This window comes from Stomoxys calcitrans, chromosome 5 (assembly GCF_963082655.1).
Source record: "Stomoxys calcitrans chromosome 5, idStoCalc2.1, whole genome shotgun sequence".
Classification (NCBI taxonomy): Eukaryota; Metazoa; Arthropoda; class Insecta; order Diptera; family Muscidae; genus Stomoxys; species Stomoxys calcitrans.
Window position 1 is genome coordinate 88960965 of NC_081556.1, and position 14607 is coordinate 88975571.

A 14607-nucleotide genomic window follows, 5' to 3' on the forward strand; every position below is an offset into this window, starting at 1 on the left:
TTGTACTCTGAGGCGGCAGCCCTTGCCGATGAAGGAATTCATCGGGTCAATCCGGTATGTATAACCGGCTGCCATGGGATTGTGTTATGGATGCAATCTGGTGCTGCCGCGTCGATGTCTATTAGTCTCATTCTGTTATCAGATTTTTTTGTGCAAAAATTGTCTCCCTTTCTTACTTCTCACATTAAAGTCTTCTAGCACAATTTTAAAGTCATGGTGGTAACAACGGCCGTATGTTCTGGCTGGGTGTTGAATATATTTTGGACTGATCGTCTTTGGTTTTCACTCAACGTTGAGCTACCAGCAAACGGTGGTCGATTTTCATTGCCAGGGAATACATGATTTAAGATAGGATAATGTGAGCTGTTTGAAAATGTCGAAAAATATATCGTTTGGAGACATTTGGAAGTGACTTAAGAACGTACCTCTGTACATAACTGCGTACCAAACCGAGTAATGAAGCAAAATGGGAGGAATGGGTGTTTTTGTTGTTGTTGTTCACCGAGGCGGCAGCCCTCCGGTACGTAAAACCGGCTGCAATGGGATTGCGGAGGAATACGTTTTCCTGTTATTTCAAACTATCCCTTCATGAATTAGAGGAAAACTGCTCCCAGATTAAAATTGCTGTTAACACTTATGATAAGCGCCTACGTTTCGTAGCATAACCCAACAATTTCTTCGATTTTTGCTGGTAGGCTTAATAATGGCACCCCAATTTAAATCTGGTAAAAGAGCTTTAAATAAAATTTGAAAAAAAAAAACTAAAACCAAAAATTTTTTACATTTAAGTGATTTTATTAATAAAATATTACGTATATTTTTATGAAACAGATAATAATTTTCTTTATATGCTTTGCCTTATCCAATCAGGATAAGAATATTCCGATATAGTTTTAGGGGAAATTTAGGAGAACATTTAACATTTCATTTACACAAAATTCATCAACAAGTAACGTTTAAGAAATTTTATTTTTAACAAACAATTAAACAATTGTTTCTTGTTTCATAATGAAAGCTTTTTGTATGTATGTGTGTAGGATAATGCATATAAATGAAAAGGTAAAGTAAATGTTGGCCATGTAAAAAATATATGTATATATGTGTATAAGTGTGTGTGTGTGTTTGTATTATAATATACGTTGTAAACGGGGTGCTGTAAAAAACGATCAAAAAAATGTCTTAAATTCTCTTCATTCATCGTTGGTGGAGTAACAAGGATGGTTTCGATTTACGATGACATTCTTGGCTGCCTTAGAGTAACATGTATAGTGTATATGTGTGTGTGTGTGTATGTGTAAATATTTTGTATTTATCTTTTTGTTTTTGTTCTTTTGTTTTTACTTTAGAATATTGAAAACCATTCACTGTCTCTCCCTAAGTGAGGCTAGTTATGCTATTTTATAAGTCCAAATGAATACGCCACAAGTGGTTTAGCCCTTATTTAGGCACTGTCGCTACCACTTGTACGCCATAGTTAGGGAAGAATGGGTCGCGGTCGCACCACATAATGCGTTACAAATCATGTGGGATTGTTGCGTTTATTCGAACGCAAACGTGCCAGGCCAGTGCGTTCCTCCTCTTCATCGCTGGTGTATTGATGCATGCCGCTGGAACCAGCAGAAGATGAGCCACCCCCCGAAGGATTGCGAACCGAAGAGGTGGCTTGCAGCAGCTCCTGATCCGGAGCATTGCGATTCTCATAGAGTAATACCTGCAAGGTTTCCTCATAGATACGAGCCTCAGGGAACTCGACTTTTGTATGTTTACGATCCGTTGCATAGACAATCGAAGTACAACATACCTCGGCTACTTTTTTCCCATGACCGTAAAACGACCAACAACATATCTCACTGGGTCCAATAACGTCTTTTATGAAGAGAATGCGTTCATTAAAACGCAACGACAATTTGTCAAACAATTCAATATTTTTCAACAGATTATCATCCGAATTGCTGGTGTACGAATATTTGTTGTTCTGACGTTGAACCACTAAAATCACCGCTGGCTTGGATGAGGAACTAATTAGCATTTGTTCCTCTTTCTGAGAAGTTATCAGCGGAATACGACATATCGGTTTCGGTTCCTGGTGGGCAATCAGAGCACGTTCACATGACATGGCCAACTCGGTTATGCAATAATATTTTGCCTCCGCCAATAGTTCAGCTATTTCACGATGGGATTCGGGCAGGGGTACAGTACCATCTCGTAAGTAGTTTAGAATGGTGCCAAAGAACTGGCCGCAGCGATCAATCAAAATCCATCCTGTAAAAGTAAAGAATAGAAGAAATTTCAAGTTAAAACCAAGACTATGATACTTTACAGCTATAACAGAATAATTGATGAGAATACATTCAAATACAAAAAAAAATTAACAGCTCCATTCTTTCTTTAGTTCGAACAGCTGTGACTTGGACTATGATCAAAATGAGAAACGAAAAAGGGGTCCAATGGTAGTTACATACATAAAAGTATGAAGGGCACAAAAACCCAAGAAAAGACAGAACGTCAATCCCATGGCAGCCGGTTGTACGAGCCGGATTGACCCCATGAAATCCTTCATCGGCAAGGGCTGCCGCCTCAGTGTGCAACGATTTAGCGGATTGTTATTATTGTTGTAGCAGTTTGTTGTTTTATCTTTCGTCTGTTGATTGTCAGATCCAGGAATTCTGCGACTAAGATGGAGAGAGTCCAGAGGTATCTGGGTCTAAGTCGAGTGGGTCTGACTGGGCAGTCAAATAGGTGAAGTATGGTCCCTGATCACAATCGGGACATAAATCCCGCACGTCGGCATCAATCCTTGCCCTGGAGGAGTTGAGGCGTCTGCATCTGCCGAAACGTAATTGAGCCAGAACTATCCTGGTTTGCCGAAGGAGGTCGATTTTTTCAAGTGCAATGGGAGTCGGTCGTTCTCCAAGGGCCACATTCACCAGATTTTTACCGCATCTGATACCGCGTCTGCATGAATGTTGCCTAGGCCTACCTAAAACGCTGCTTGATCTCTTGCAGCGCTGGACCTCACGCTCTAGATCATGTATATCTACCTTAAGGTTTCTGGAAGGTGAATACCTATCCACAAGATGATTATTTGGATGGTCTCTGCGATACCGATATAGTTATGTCTTCGCACGGGGGCGGCATTTTGACAGATCTGAATATTACTCCACTGCATGTCACAGAGCTGATGACCACACTGGTGCTACATAACTTACCACAGACCGGCCGATTGCTTTGCACGTAGTCAACAAAGTTTCTTTGTCAGCATCACAAGTGCTGCCGGCAAGTGGCGACGAATGGCTCTCCTCCTAGCCATGTCACTCTCGGGATGCACAATAAATTGACTGATGGTTGAACAACCTGGCGCATCTCTTTGGATCAGTCACAGTTACGTCACCAAAACTAACTGAGTTATATTGCTCCAAGTGTTCCTGCCACAAACTTAGTTTATGTTCGTTGTCTATCGTTTTTATTTCCAGATTCAGCTCGCTGATTCTAGGGCTAGTAGGGTCCGTACAACGAATCTCATCACGCTCGTCTGCGAGTACCACTGCCTGCGCCGGGAAATTGGGCCGCATTAGAGGTATTCGTCCGGCTGGTATAAAGCTAGCGGCTGCTGCGTTAATGATGTCTCGGAATTTCCTCTCAGCAACTAATATATTCGAGGGGGGTGTAAGGTCACTGAGGTGGCGATTCGTGGTGAATTCAAGCGGTCATCGTAGAAAGCGTCTACAATACCAAGAAACTCGCACAGGGGAGATCTGATTAATTCCTTAGCATTATCCGCAATCATCAGCGATCTTTTCCTGGCCAGCTCGTCGGCCGCCTTGTACTTTGTCACTTGACTGATATACTTGATGTAGAGTCTAGCTGGCAGTTCATAAAGCAGCATTTTAGCAGATGTAAAAATTTTTTAAACGGTGACATACGTTTAAAAAGCTGGTAATTCCATACTTGCGCCGCATAGTTCAACTGCGACGGGTAAACAAATTTTTATGGTTTATTATGATTTCTTTTGGTTTCCTTGTCCGGACATCTTTCTGAGGCCACAGCAGTTCGGAGGTTAGCATATCCGCTTTCACGGTGTAATACCTAATCTATAGGCGCTCTTGCGGTTCAAAAGGTTCAAATCTCGACGAGAACACCAGAATAAATGATCAGCGGTGGCTATCCCTACCTAGTGTTGGCACTCAGCTGTTTAAACTTCCCGGCACAGAAAGAATATGAGAATCACATCGTCATCACGGGAAGTTCAGCTGAGAGCTACCGGGTGCGTCCACAGATTGCGGATAGTGGAATGTTCCGTAAACATAGTAGCTGCAACTGCAGTGGTGGATCAACAACAGTATCGAGTGGAGAGTCTCAGTGTGTCCGGGCGGAACCTGCTCTTGCTTAAATACTGAGTGCCTGGGGTAGTCAATATGACAAGACGAGTTATTGGCGAATTTAAATAACAAATGACCATAACGTTCCTGCGGTAATCGGTCCTATGGACCGGAACTGGCTTTCTCTATTAAGGAGCTTTAAGAGGATCGCTACTTCCACACACAAATTTGTGGCTACAACAACAACAGAAGAAGCAACAGCAGAAAATTCGCAAACCAACTCACAAGACAAAAAGTAGGTCTCAGTGTGCAACAACAACAACGACATACTACAGACACTTTAAAGCTATGAGCACCACACAGGCTGGAGGTCCGATCTGTATAGTGTACATCGCTATCACGAGAAGCTTAGCTGCGAGCAACCGGGCCCATCCACAATTTGCGGATAGTGGAATGCTGCATACGGATCAGCTGCTGCAAGTCGTGGACAATCAGTGGACAATCTTGCACATATACTGAGTGCCTACGATGCTCGATATGACAAGGCGAGTTATTGGCGCCTTTAAATAACCAATGACCACCATGTTCCTGCGTCGTTCGGTCTTTTGGACCGAAACGAGCTTGCTCACCTACAGGAGCTTGACGAGGAACGCCACCTTCTCATGAAAATGTGGCTACAAAAACAACAACAAAGCAGGAATCTAAGCGGACCGTGAAGATACTATCACCGTTTAGAGTATGGTCTAGCTAGCGAATTTAGGCCTCTAGAGAACTCAAGGGTGAAAAGGTTGTGCATAAAAACAACAAAGTTGTTGGTTCATCCATTACCCTGTGTCTGCTTCTCGAAATAAAGGGGATGTGACAAACATGTTACTCGAGTGAAAACTCCTGCTTCTCTTCGTATAATCTGCAAGTCTCCCTCTCACTATCCATTGCGACATCAACCATCGTAACGTAGACCATATTTTCAAGATTTGACAAATAAGTTGATACACAAAATTTGTTTTCTATATGCACATGAAACTAAAAGGGGAAATTTTATTTAATTTTTTAAAGGAGGTGCTTTGTGTGTACCACACAAATACCAGGTGAGATTTTTTAGTAGTATGGGGAAGGCCCGAGCCCCAAAAAAAAATTGGATTTTTTTTTTATTTTTCCCGTAAACTGCACTTAGACCAAAATTGTGTCATAAATAATAAAGAGATCACGAAATAGTAAAATTGCTTTACATATTGGGAATTCGACGGGTACTTTACAAATCTACGAGTATTATTGAAAAACTTTCAATTTCATGGTTTTCACACATTGAAATTGTAGGTACATATATCAGTCTTACCTTCTGAATCAGTCAACACTTCCATGCGGCCACTAAACATGGCACTCAACATGGTATCATTGTGTTTCGTCAAAGTTCCAATGGTGGTGTAGTACAAACGGCCACCCACGTTCAACTTCACATACTGCGAACTGTGACCCTTAATCAAAGTCTTTTGGTCTCCTGACATACTCGGTTTGGTGCGTAAAACTAGCTCGTCACAGGGATTAGCCGATATCTTAAGTTTAGACTCCAGGGCACGGGTCACAGGAACTAAACAATTTGCTGACGATGATGACGCTGAAGCACTTGTGGACTGTTTGTTGGCATTGCAGCTGTCAATGGCGCTGGTGCTGCTAACCAAAGATGGTGAAGGTAGAGTAGCAATTTTGATTGTGTTCTGCTGTTAACCAATGGAAAAGAATTTGGAGATGATAGAGTTGGGCCAAAGTCCTGTCAACTTTTTATCAGATTTTCGTAGACGCCCTTTCCTGGCTAGAACAGCAAAAGTAAAAACACACCTCTGATTGTGTAAATGTGGACAGTTTTTATAATGGTGGGAGTAACCCTTCAAACTAATGTTTTTGTTGCTCTATTTATGAATCATGCGAGTTCGCAATATATTCCCATTTTACAACTTTAATTTCAATATTTATGTTTTTTTTTGTTTGATATAATCTGCCAATCTGCCATAGTAGGGATCCCCAAGTCGACTTTCGACTAATCGATTATCGACTTTTTGTGTAAAAACGGCGAAAAGTCAAAGGCGACTTTCACTGATTAATAAGTTGAATAATCGATTTTGAAGTCGAAAAGAATGCTGCATAGCAGAATGCGCTTATAAGGTGAGGTGAAGTCATGCGAACAGCTGAGTACGATTTTTGAGTTCATGTTCGAAAAGATCTAATTCATGAATAATTGCAGAAAAATAAGTAGCAATGCTTTAAGAGCAAATAAAATCAAGGATAAGATTTGTTGTATTTCCCAATATTCTATCAATTAGCGCCACACATCGATTTTGGCGACTAAAAATTTATTTTTTATTTACATACATAAAAAAAATTAAACTCAAACTTTTAAACAAATGTTTACTGGAAGTCCTTCGCGTACTTTATTTGCCAGCAGAAGAGAGCCCGAGAGAGCAAATTTTGACAGTTCGAAAATAGAGAACATGCAATTTTCTACTGGGACTTTTTTTGCCAGCAAAAATTTGCAACTTTGAACAGATGTTTTGTAAAGGTCAGCTGTTTTATGAAAAGTAGCCGTTACATGAAAATAGAAAAGCTAACACCAAAATGGATCAAAAAGGCAGAGGTAAGTAAAAAATAAAAATATTGTTCATTGGCATTTATTAAATTTGTTTCATTCTTATTTACTTTTAATGAAGATTCAAGGAAGCAGCTAGTGTTCAGGTACAGAAAACTCGCCAAATGAAGTTATAATTTTACCTCAAGTTTATTGTTCTACATTAAAAGGTAAGTGGAAAATTTGGGGAATTATTGGAAAATTGTATCCTTCTAGATACCAAGAATAGAGCAATTATCGTTTTCTTAAGTGTCTTGATGAAATCATCCTTATCAGAGAGCTACGATGAAACCAACACTGTTACTTCGAATTTGTTAAGGAAGGAAGATGCTACCATGGTATTTAGTGGGTCTGGCTGGGCAGTTACAAGTGGGATTGAAAAAAAAGTGCAAATAAGTCTGAACGGATACAGATATCTTCAATGAAAACACAGTGTCCGCAGCCGCTACATGGCCAAATAGAAAGCTTCATTAGCTTCATCAGTGGTCACAGCAATTTGTCTAGCCCCAAAATCCACAAGCATTCAGCACACCAAGTACTGCCGACAAGGGGCTTGAGAACGTTGTTTCTACTTTTGTGTACGGTGATGGCATGTAAAGCAGTTGTAATCCTATGCAGCCTTCGGAATGCATGCTGATACTCGGCGAATGGAAATTGTCTAACGGGAGGATGGAAAGGAATAGCCACTCATGCGTCTTAGCTACTGATGAAAGAAGACACATCGATCTTTACGATTTCCCTTGCTCGTGTCCTTTCCAGGTTTCAGTAGCGGGATCACACCGCTCATCTTCCAAAAATCGGGTACTCTAATAGTGTTCGGACAGTTGTAAGGTACTCGACTCCAGGCAGATTCGGAATCTTCAGTGTCAGTGTAGAGATTCCGTCTGGGACCAGCGCCTTGCGCGACTTGGCGCCACGAATGACATTCGTAGCTTTATGCACTGTAAATTGTGATGGTTGTCCAGCGGTACGGAGATCACGGATACTACGAATAGCTCCCCTTCTAGTCTTGTCACTCTCGGGTCGATAAATTGACGTTTATCTAAGGGAACCCCCCATAACACCACCCAAAAAAGGAGGTATTTGCTGACCATTGCAATATGGGGCTCAACTAAGAGGTAATTTAGAGCAAAATACGAAGCTGATATATATTTTCAGAGAAAGTCACAGAATGGCCGCCCTATCCCCCAAACCAGACATGTTTGCCGACTATGCAAATATGGGGCGTAAATGAAAGGTATTTTGGAGTAGACCACGAATCTGATATTAACATTCGGGACCAACTGTCTGGGGGACTTCCCACCCCCATAAAAACCACCACTCTCGGGTCGATAAATTGACGTTTATCTAAGGAAACGTTAATCTAAGGAAACGTTTATCTAAGGAAACCACCCAAAAAAAGGAGGTATTTGCTGACCATTGCAATATGGGGCCAAGTAAGAGGCACTTTGGAGTAGAATACGAAGCTGATATATATTTTCACAGAAAGTCACTGAATGGCAGCCCCATCCCCCAAACCGGACATGTTTAGCGACTTTGCAAATATGGGGCGCAAATGAAAGGTATTTTGGAGTAGACCACGAATCTGATATTAACATTCGGGACCAACTGTCTGGGGTACTTCCCACCCCCATAACAACCATCAAATAAGACGTATTTGCTCACCATAGCAATTTGGGTCTTAAAGAGAGTCTAGCTCTCCACAAAGCGGACATATTTGATGCAATAAGGGGTTTAAATGAAAGGTATTTGAGATTAGAAAACAAATTTGATATCCCATTTTGAGGCCAATAGCAATATGGGGTTTAAATAAATGATATAGAGAGTAGAGCACCATGCTGGTTTATTTTCAGGTCTAAGTGTTTGGGGGACAACCCCACTCCCCAAAGCACACCCAAGTCGGACATATTTACCGACCAGTTCAGTGTGGGGCTCAAATGAATAATATTGGGGAGTAGAGCACGAAATTGATACCCATTTTCGGGACAAATTTTCTGGGGTCTACCCCTTCCCAAAAAACACCCCACAAACAGCAATTATTTATTGACCATCGTAATATGGGGCTCAAGTAAAGGTATTTGGGAATAGAATACGAATCTGATATCCAAATGTGGGACCATGTATTTGGGGCACCGTCCCTTCCCCAGGAGTACAAATTTACCGACCAAATGAAAGGTATTTGAGATTAGAAAACGAATATGATAACCAATTTTGGGGCCAAGTGAGCACGATGCGGACTTTTTTTCAGGTCCAAGTGTCTGCGGACCCACTCACCCCGAAAACACCCATAAATCGGACAAACATATTTACGAGTCAAGGCAATATGGGACTCAAACGAAAGATATTTGGGAGTAGATCACGAAATACATACTCACTTTCGGGACCACGGTTCCGGAGGTCCACACCACCCCCTAAACCCACCAACCGCAACACTGGGAAGCTTCCTACTCCATAATCCTCATGAGAATATTGGGCTCAAATAAAGTCTCTTAAGAATAGAGTACATCTAACATCCAAACTAAAATGACCCTAAACCCGTTAAGCGAATTCATAAATTAGTAAGGATCATATGGGATTCAGATAAAGGCATTTGATTTGTTTAACTGTTAGCCAAGCAATATACATACAAATACTATTTTCGTAGCATGGTATTTCACTAAAAGCTCTTTATTTGTCGAAAATTAAGTAAAAGAAGGCGCAGTGGAGCGGGCCCGGTTCAGCTAGTATTTAATATAAATAAAAATAATACTATATTTTTTGTTTCCTCTTCACAAAAACACAATTACCTATCTTAACTACATCTAAAATAATAACTTGGTATTAATCTAACTTAAAATGGGGAAAATAATGGTGATATTAGACGAAATGTTGTTGCACTTAATTTAAAGGTAAAAAGTAGTTTTAACATAAACGATGTCTTGCCTCATCTCAAAAAATAAAATTTTAAGATATTTTAGCTGCCTTTGGTTTGTCTGGAAAGAGAGAAATATGAATGACATAATTTTTCATATTTTTAATTTCGTTTAAAACCTATATTTACTTACTTTTTAAATCGAATACACTTAGTAGTTCGGCCATTGGATACTCCACCATTAGCGCTATAAAGAATGATGCTATAGCGGACAATGCATACGTAATGACCAGAAGAGCAACCTGTAAGTAATTATTTTAAATTTTTAAAAAAGAACTTAAACCCCATATATCTTCTTATATACTAAAAAACGGCTGCACCTTGAAATTTTCACAGATTGTGTAGGTTGGTCTGGAAGGAAACATAGGCTATATAATTTTTTGATATCGGGAGGGGGGCGTACCCTCCCCCTTGCCCCAAAAGTGCTACCCAAAAATAAAAGTGGTCTGATCGGGACAACATGGGATTCAAATGAAAGGTATTCAAGAGAAAAGTACGAATTTCATAATAAAAGTTGGGTCCAATTTCCTGGGGGGCCGCCCCAGCCCCAAAACCCCTTAAAATAGGTTTATTTGACGATCATAACAATATGGGACTCAAAAGAAAGGTATTCGAGAGTAGACTACGAATATGGTCAAAAAGTAGGAATAGGCTTTATAATTTATTGATAACGGTAGGGGGCGGATCCTCCACAGTTACCCCAAAAACACCACCCAAAATCAAAAGTGGGCCGATAAGGACAATATGGGTATCAAATGAAAAGTGTGCAGGAGTAGATAACGAATCTGGCATATAAATTCGAAATATAGGGTGTCTCCCCACCCCCATAAAAACGCCCAAAATGGGCACATTAGCCAATCACGGATATATGGGACTCGGTTTGTTTGTTCCGTATAGACTGAAAAACGGCAGAACAGATTTTTTCGAAATTTTCGCATATAGTGTGGGATGGTCTGGAAGGAAACATACACTGTATGATTTTTCGGTATCGGAAGGGGGACGGACCCTCCCCCTTATGCCAAAACCACAATCCAGAATCTAAAGCGGATCGATCGGGACAATATAGGTATCACATGAAAGCTATTGGAGAGTAGACTACGAATATGGTATTAAAATTTGAGTCTAAGTACCCATCGGGCCGCCCCAACCCCAAAACTCCCCCAAAAAGACATATTGGACGTTCATTTCAATAAAGGGCTCAAAAGAAAGGTACTCGGGAGAAGATTTCGAATGTGGCATACAAAATCAGATCGAAGTATAGGGGGTCATGTCACCCCTCAAAAACGCCATTAGAGTATATGATACTTGGCTGAACCGATTTTCTCAAAAATTTCATTTGGAAGGAAACATATATAATTTTTAGATATCGCGTGGAGGCGGACCCTCCCCCTTACCCCAAAAACGTCACCTATATCCGAAAGTGGTCCGATGGGCACAATAAGAGTATCAAATGAAAGGTATTGGAGACCAGAAAACGAATATGGTATTAAAATTTGGATCCAAGTACCCAGCGGGACCCCCTACCCCAAAATTCCTCTAAACAGATATATTCGAAGTTCATGTCAATATGGGAATCTAATGAAAAGTATTAGGCAGCAGATTACAAATATGCCATAAAACATTATGTCCAAGTAATGGGAGGTCGCCCACCCCTAAATACCCACAAATGGCTATATTAGCCGGCCATGGCTATATGGGACTCAAATGAAAGGTATTGGGAATTAGATTGCGAAAATGACATTAAAATTTGCGTTCAAGTCTAGGTGGCGCTTTTCCTCCTAAAGATACGTCAAATGGGTTATTTGACCCATTATGACCCTTAGAAAGAACGTTACCACCAGGAAACGAGAAGGGACAAATTCTCACACATCAATGAGTGCTATCCGATTCAAGTTTAAACTCAATGATAAGGCCCTTTTTTTATAGCCAAGTCCGAACGGCGTCCCGTAGTGCCACACATCTTTGGGGAAAATTTTTTAAATGACCATGCATGGCATTGTCCCTCGCAAATGTCGCCAACATGAAGATGGGATAAACACCGCTTTGTCCGATGTTTTCGCCAGGATTCGAACGCGTTCAGCGTCATAGGCTACAATGGCACGAATTTGATATCTGCATTCAGGGCGAAGTGTCCCCACCCTAAAAAGATATTAGAGAGTTAAAGAAGACGCAGCGGAGCGGAGCAATCTTTGAATTGTTTAATGTAAACTCTCGAAATTTTGCCACAAGAATATCTTCTTAAAGTAGACCTATTGGTGTTACGACAGCCATCAAGCAGGTCCTAAGCTACCCAATATAAACTTTAAGCGTTCACAGCCCCCATTTATGAAAATCTGTAGTTGCCAATTGCCCATTTGAAAATCAGATATTTTATTTGTAATTCAGAAATTTCGTTTTTTGGTTTATATTTTTCTACAATCGAATTTTGACTGAAATATTCTGAATTTCAAATAGAATTTCTGAATTAAAAATGTTTTTTTTTCTGAAGGTTAGGTTCGGTTTAATAGACAGTGTGCCATCAGACTCACTTCGACGTTTTCGTCCATTGTGATATCACAGAAACTAGAGAAGGAGGGTTCCTACCATTGAACCATCCATATCGGTTCAAAAAGACCAACAACTTATGAATGTTCACACCAATTAAATCAGACGTCCTTCCTTTTCCTTCGACGTCCTCACAGCTTCTGTCAAAGTTGTTACTTAAAACCGTTATTCTGTCAGCATGTTTTTCCATCAGATCATGTCACGATGGACACAATGACTGAGACGTCTGTTCTAGCCAGCGAAAGCAAAGCGGCAAACCCCTTCAAGTGTAGATTAGGCTACAAAATTTTGGAATGCACACTACCCCCCTTTGTGACCATCTGTCATTCGTTGCCCTTCGGTCCTGAACCTGAAGACTTACCTTACATGTCGTTAGAAGTATACCCTTAGATTCTAGTTCTCCTGGAATGTGTAAGGTAGTTCCTAGTCTCGAAAGCTCGTCCGCTCTACAATTCCCTGGGTTCTCTCTGTGGCCCGGCACCCAGGATAGGTGAATTTTGAACTGTTCAGCCATCTCGCTAAGAGATCTGCGACGGTAGAGGCCGGTTTTTGAATTCAGAAATACGTTCTCCAGGGATTTGATGGCTGCCTGACGGTCTAAGAATATATATATGTGACTCATTGTTTGGCATTACATCTTGGCCTTTCCACATCTTCTTTAATTGCAAGGATCTCTACTTGATACACATTGCAGTTGGCGGGTAACCATTTCGATATGACCACTACTAGTTCTTCAGAGTACACCCCAAATCCCACCTGGTCGTCTAGTTTGGAACTATCAGTATAGAAGTAATGTAACTTTTATAACCAGGGATATTGTAGTTCTAATCGGTTCTTTCAAAAAGCGGCTCTGGCTATGTGTAATCCCCACTGCCTGGAACATTGGACATTGTATGAAGGATAAAACAGTGTCCGTAGCCGCCGCATGACCAAAGAGAAATCTCCCTTAGCCTTAGAAACAAGCAATTCTTTGGATACAGCAGTAGGTTGACTTTTAAAACGCCATTCTCCAGACTAGAACACTCTATAGTATTATAGGTCTGGCAACTGCAGTATATACCCAGTGCATGACATGCTGTTCTTGCCCCAACTTTTGCCAATGGCTCTCTTGCAGGTATTTCGGCAAGATTTGTTACTGAGGTGTTACTCTTTACAAAAGAGTAACACCTCAGCTCTAACCATTTAATATTTCTGCGGATTATCTCTATCCGTCTCAAATGACATATTTTTTGTTAGTTTTTTTTCGATTCCATCCCACTGTGTCGTCAGGCGTCGGGGAGCAGTTACCATTGCTCGAACCAAATAAAAGGAGTATCACTCTCCTCATCGGTGAGAGATCAGTCGCACCAAGCCCCTAAATAAAGTTGAGAACAACGAGCTTTTCATACCCACCGCCGTAGGATGGGGTATGCTAATGGATTTCGCCATGTCCGTCTATCCATCTGTCGAAATCACGATAGCGGTCGAACGCGTAAACAAGCCGGATATTTTGTACAAATACTTCTTATTTATGTAGATCGTTGGCGATTGCAGTTGGACCATATTGGTTCAGATTTGGATATAGCCCCCATGTAAACCGTTTTCTTGAATTGGGCTTCTTGAACCCCTAGAAGCCTCAGTTTTCTTCGGAGTTGGCTGAAATTTGGTACATGAGGTCCACCTCTGCCCTCCACAACTTACGCCAAATCCCAACCAACACTCATAGAAATTTGTTTGTAAAAACACCAAAAAATTTTGCTGTAACAGCAGAAAGTGTAGGTTAATAAATATGGATAGATCCTATATAAACCGATATCCAGATTTGACTCCTTAAAGCGTTAAGTTTTGCCTGATTTGGCTAAAATTTGACACCTGAAGTACACTTGTTGGAGGTCAATACTCAAAACTAATGCTACACCGATTGGTTCATATATAGGTGTAGGCCCTTTTAAAACCAATACCCCGATATGACTACTAGAGAACATAGAAGCCCCAACCAATACCCGATTTGATTGTTTCAAAATAATTCAAATACGAACTGAGATAACAACAGTACATTTTTAGCAGAATCCGAGGGGGCGGGGACCCAAGATACGGCTTGGGCGAACTTAGCGCGCTTTTAGTTGTTTTTATTTTATCTTTATGTGGGACCTATATTTTGCAGAGAAGGATGGTCTTGTTCTCCAAACAAGGTTTCTTCGTCAGAAGCCTCTACAGGCCAGACGCTAGTTATT

At 40.8% G+C, this 14607-nt stretch overlaps 3 protein-coding genes across 3 annotated transcripts in view; 1 reads left to right on the top strand and 2 right to left on the bottom strand.

Annotated features, from left to right (window-relative positions):
• Positions 1–769: 769 nt before the first annotated feature.
• On the bottom strand, positions 770–6037 carry LOC106086640 (BTB/POZ domain-containing adapter for CUL3-mediated RhoA degradation protein 3). The gene is made up of 2 exons (XM_013251383.2): positions 5656–6037; positions 770–2262 (listed from the first exon to the last, which is right to left on the bottom strand). The coding sequence occupies exons 1-2, from the start codon at positions 5822–5824 to the stop codon at positions 1520–1522; spliced, it is 912 nt and encodes a 303-aa protein (XP_013106837.1). The 5' UTR covers positions 5825–6037; the 3' UTR covers positions 770–1519.
• A 794-nt stretch (positions 6038–6831) lies between these two features.
• The window catches only part of LOC106081672 (O-acyltransferase like protein-like), a 185777-nt gene continuing 178001 nt past the window's right edge, over positions 6832–14607 (top strand). The window contains exons 1-2 of the mRNA XM_059369845.1: positions 6832–6948; positions 7022–7109. The gene's annotated coding sequence lies outside the window, so the exon portion shown is untranslated. The remainder of the gene's footprint in view (positions 6949–7021; positions 7110–14607) is intronic.
• LOC106086635 (O-acyltransferase like protein-like) overlaps positions 9883–14607 on the bottom strand; it is a 28562-nt gene continuing 23837 nt past the window's right edge. The window contains exons 10-11 of the mRNA XM_059369843.1: positions 9984–10092; positions 9883–9911 (exon numbers count right to left, since the gene is read on the bottom strand). Of these exons, the coding sequence (XP_059225826.1) occupies positions 9883–9911; positions 9984–10092 (138 nt within the window). The remainder of the gene's footprint in view (positions 9912–9983; positions 10093–14607) is intronic.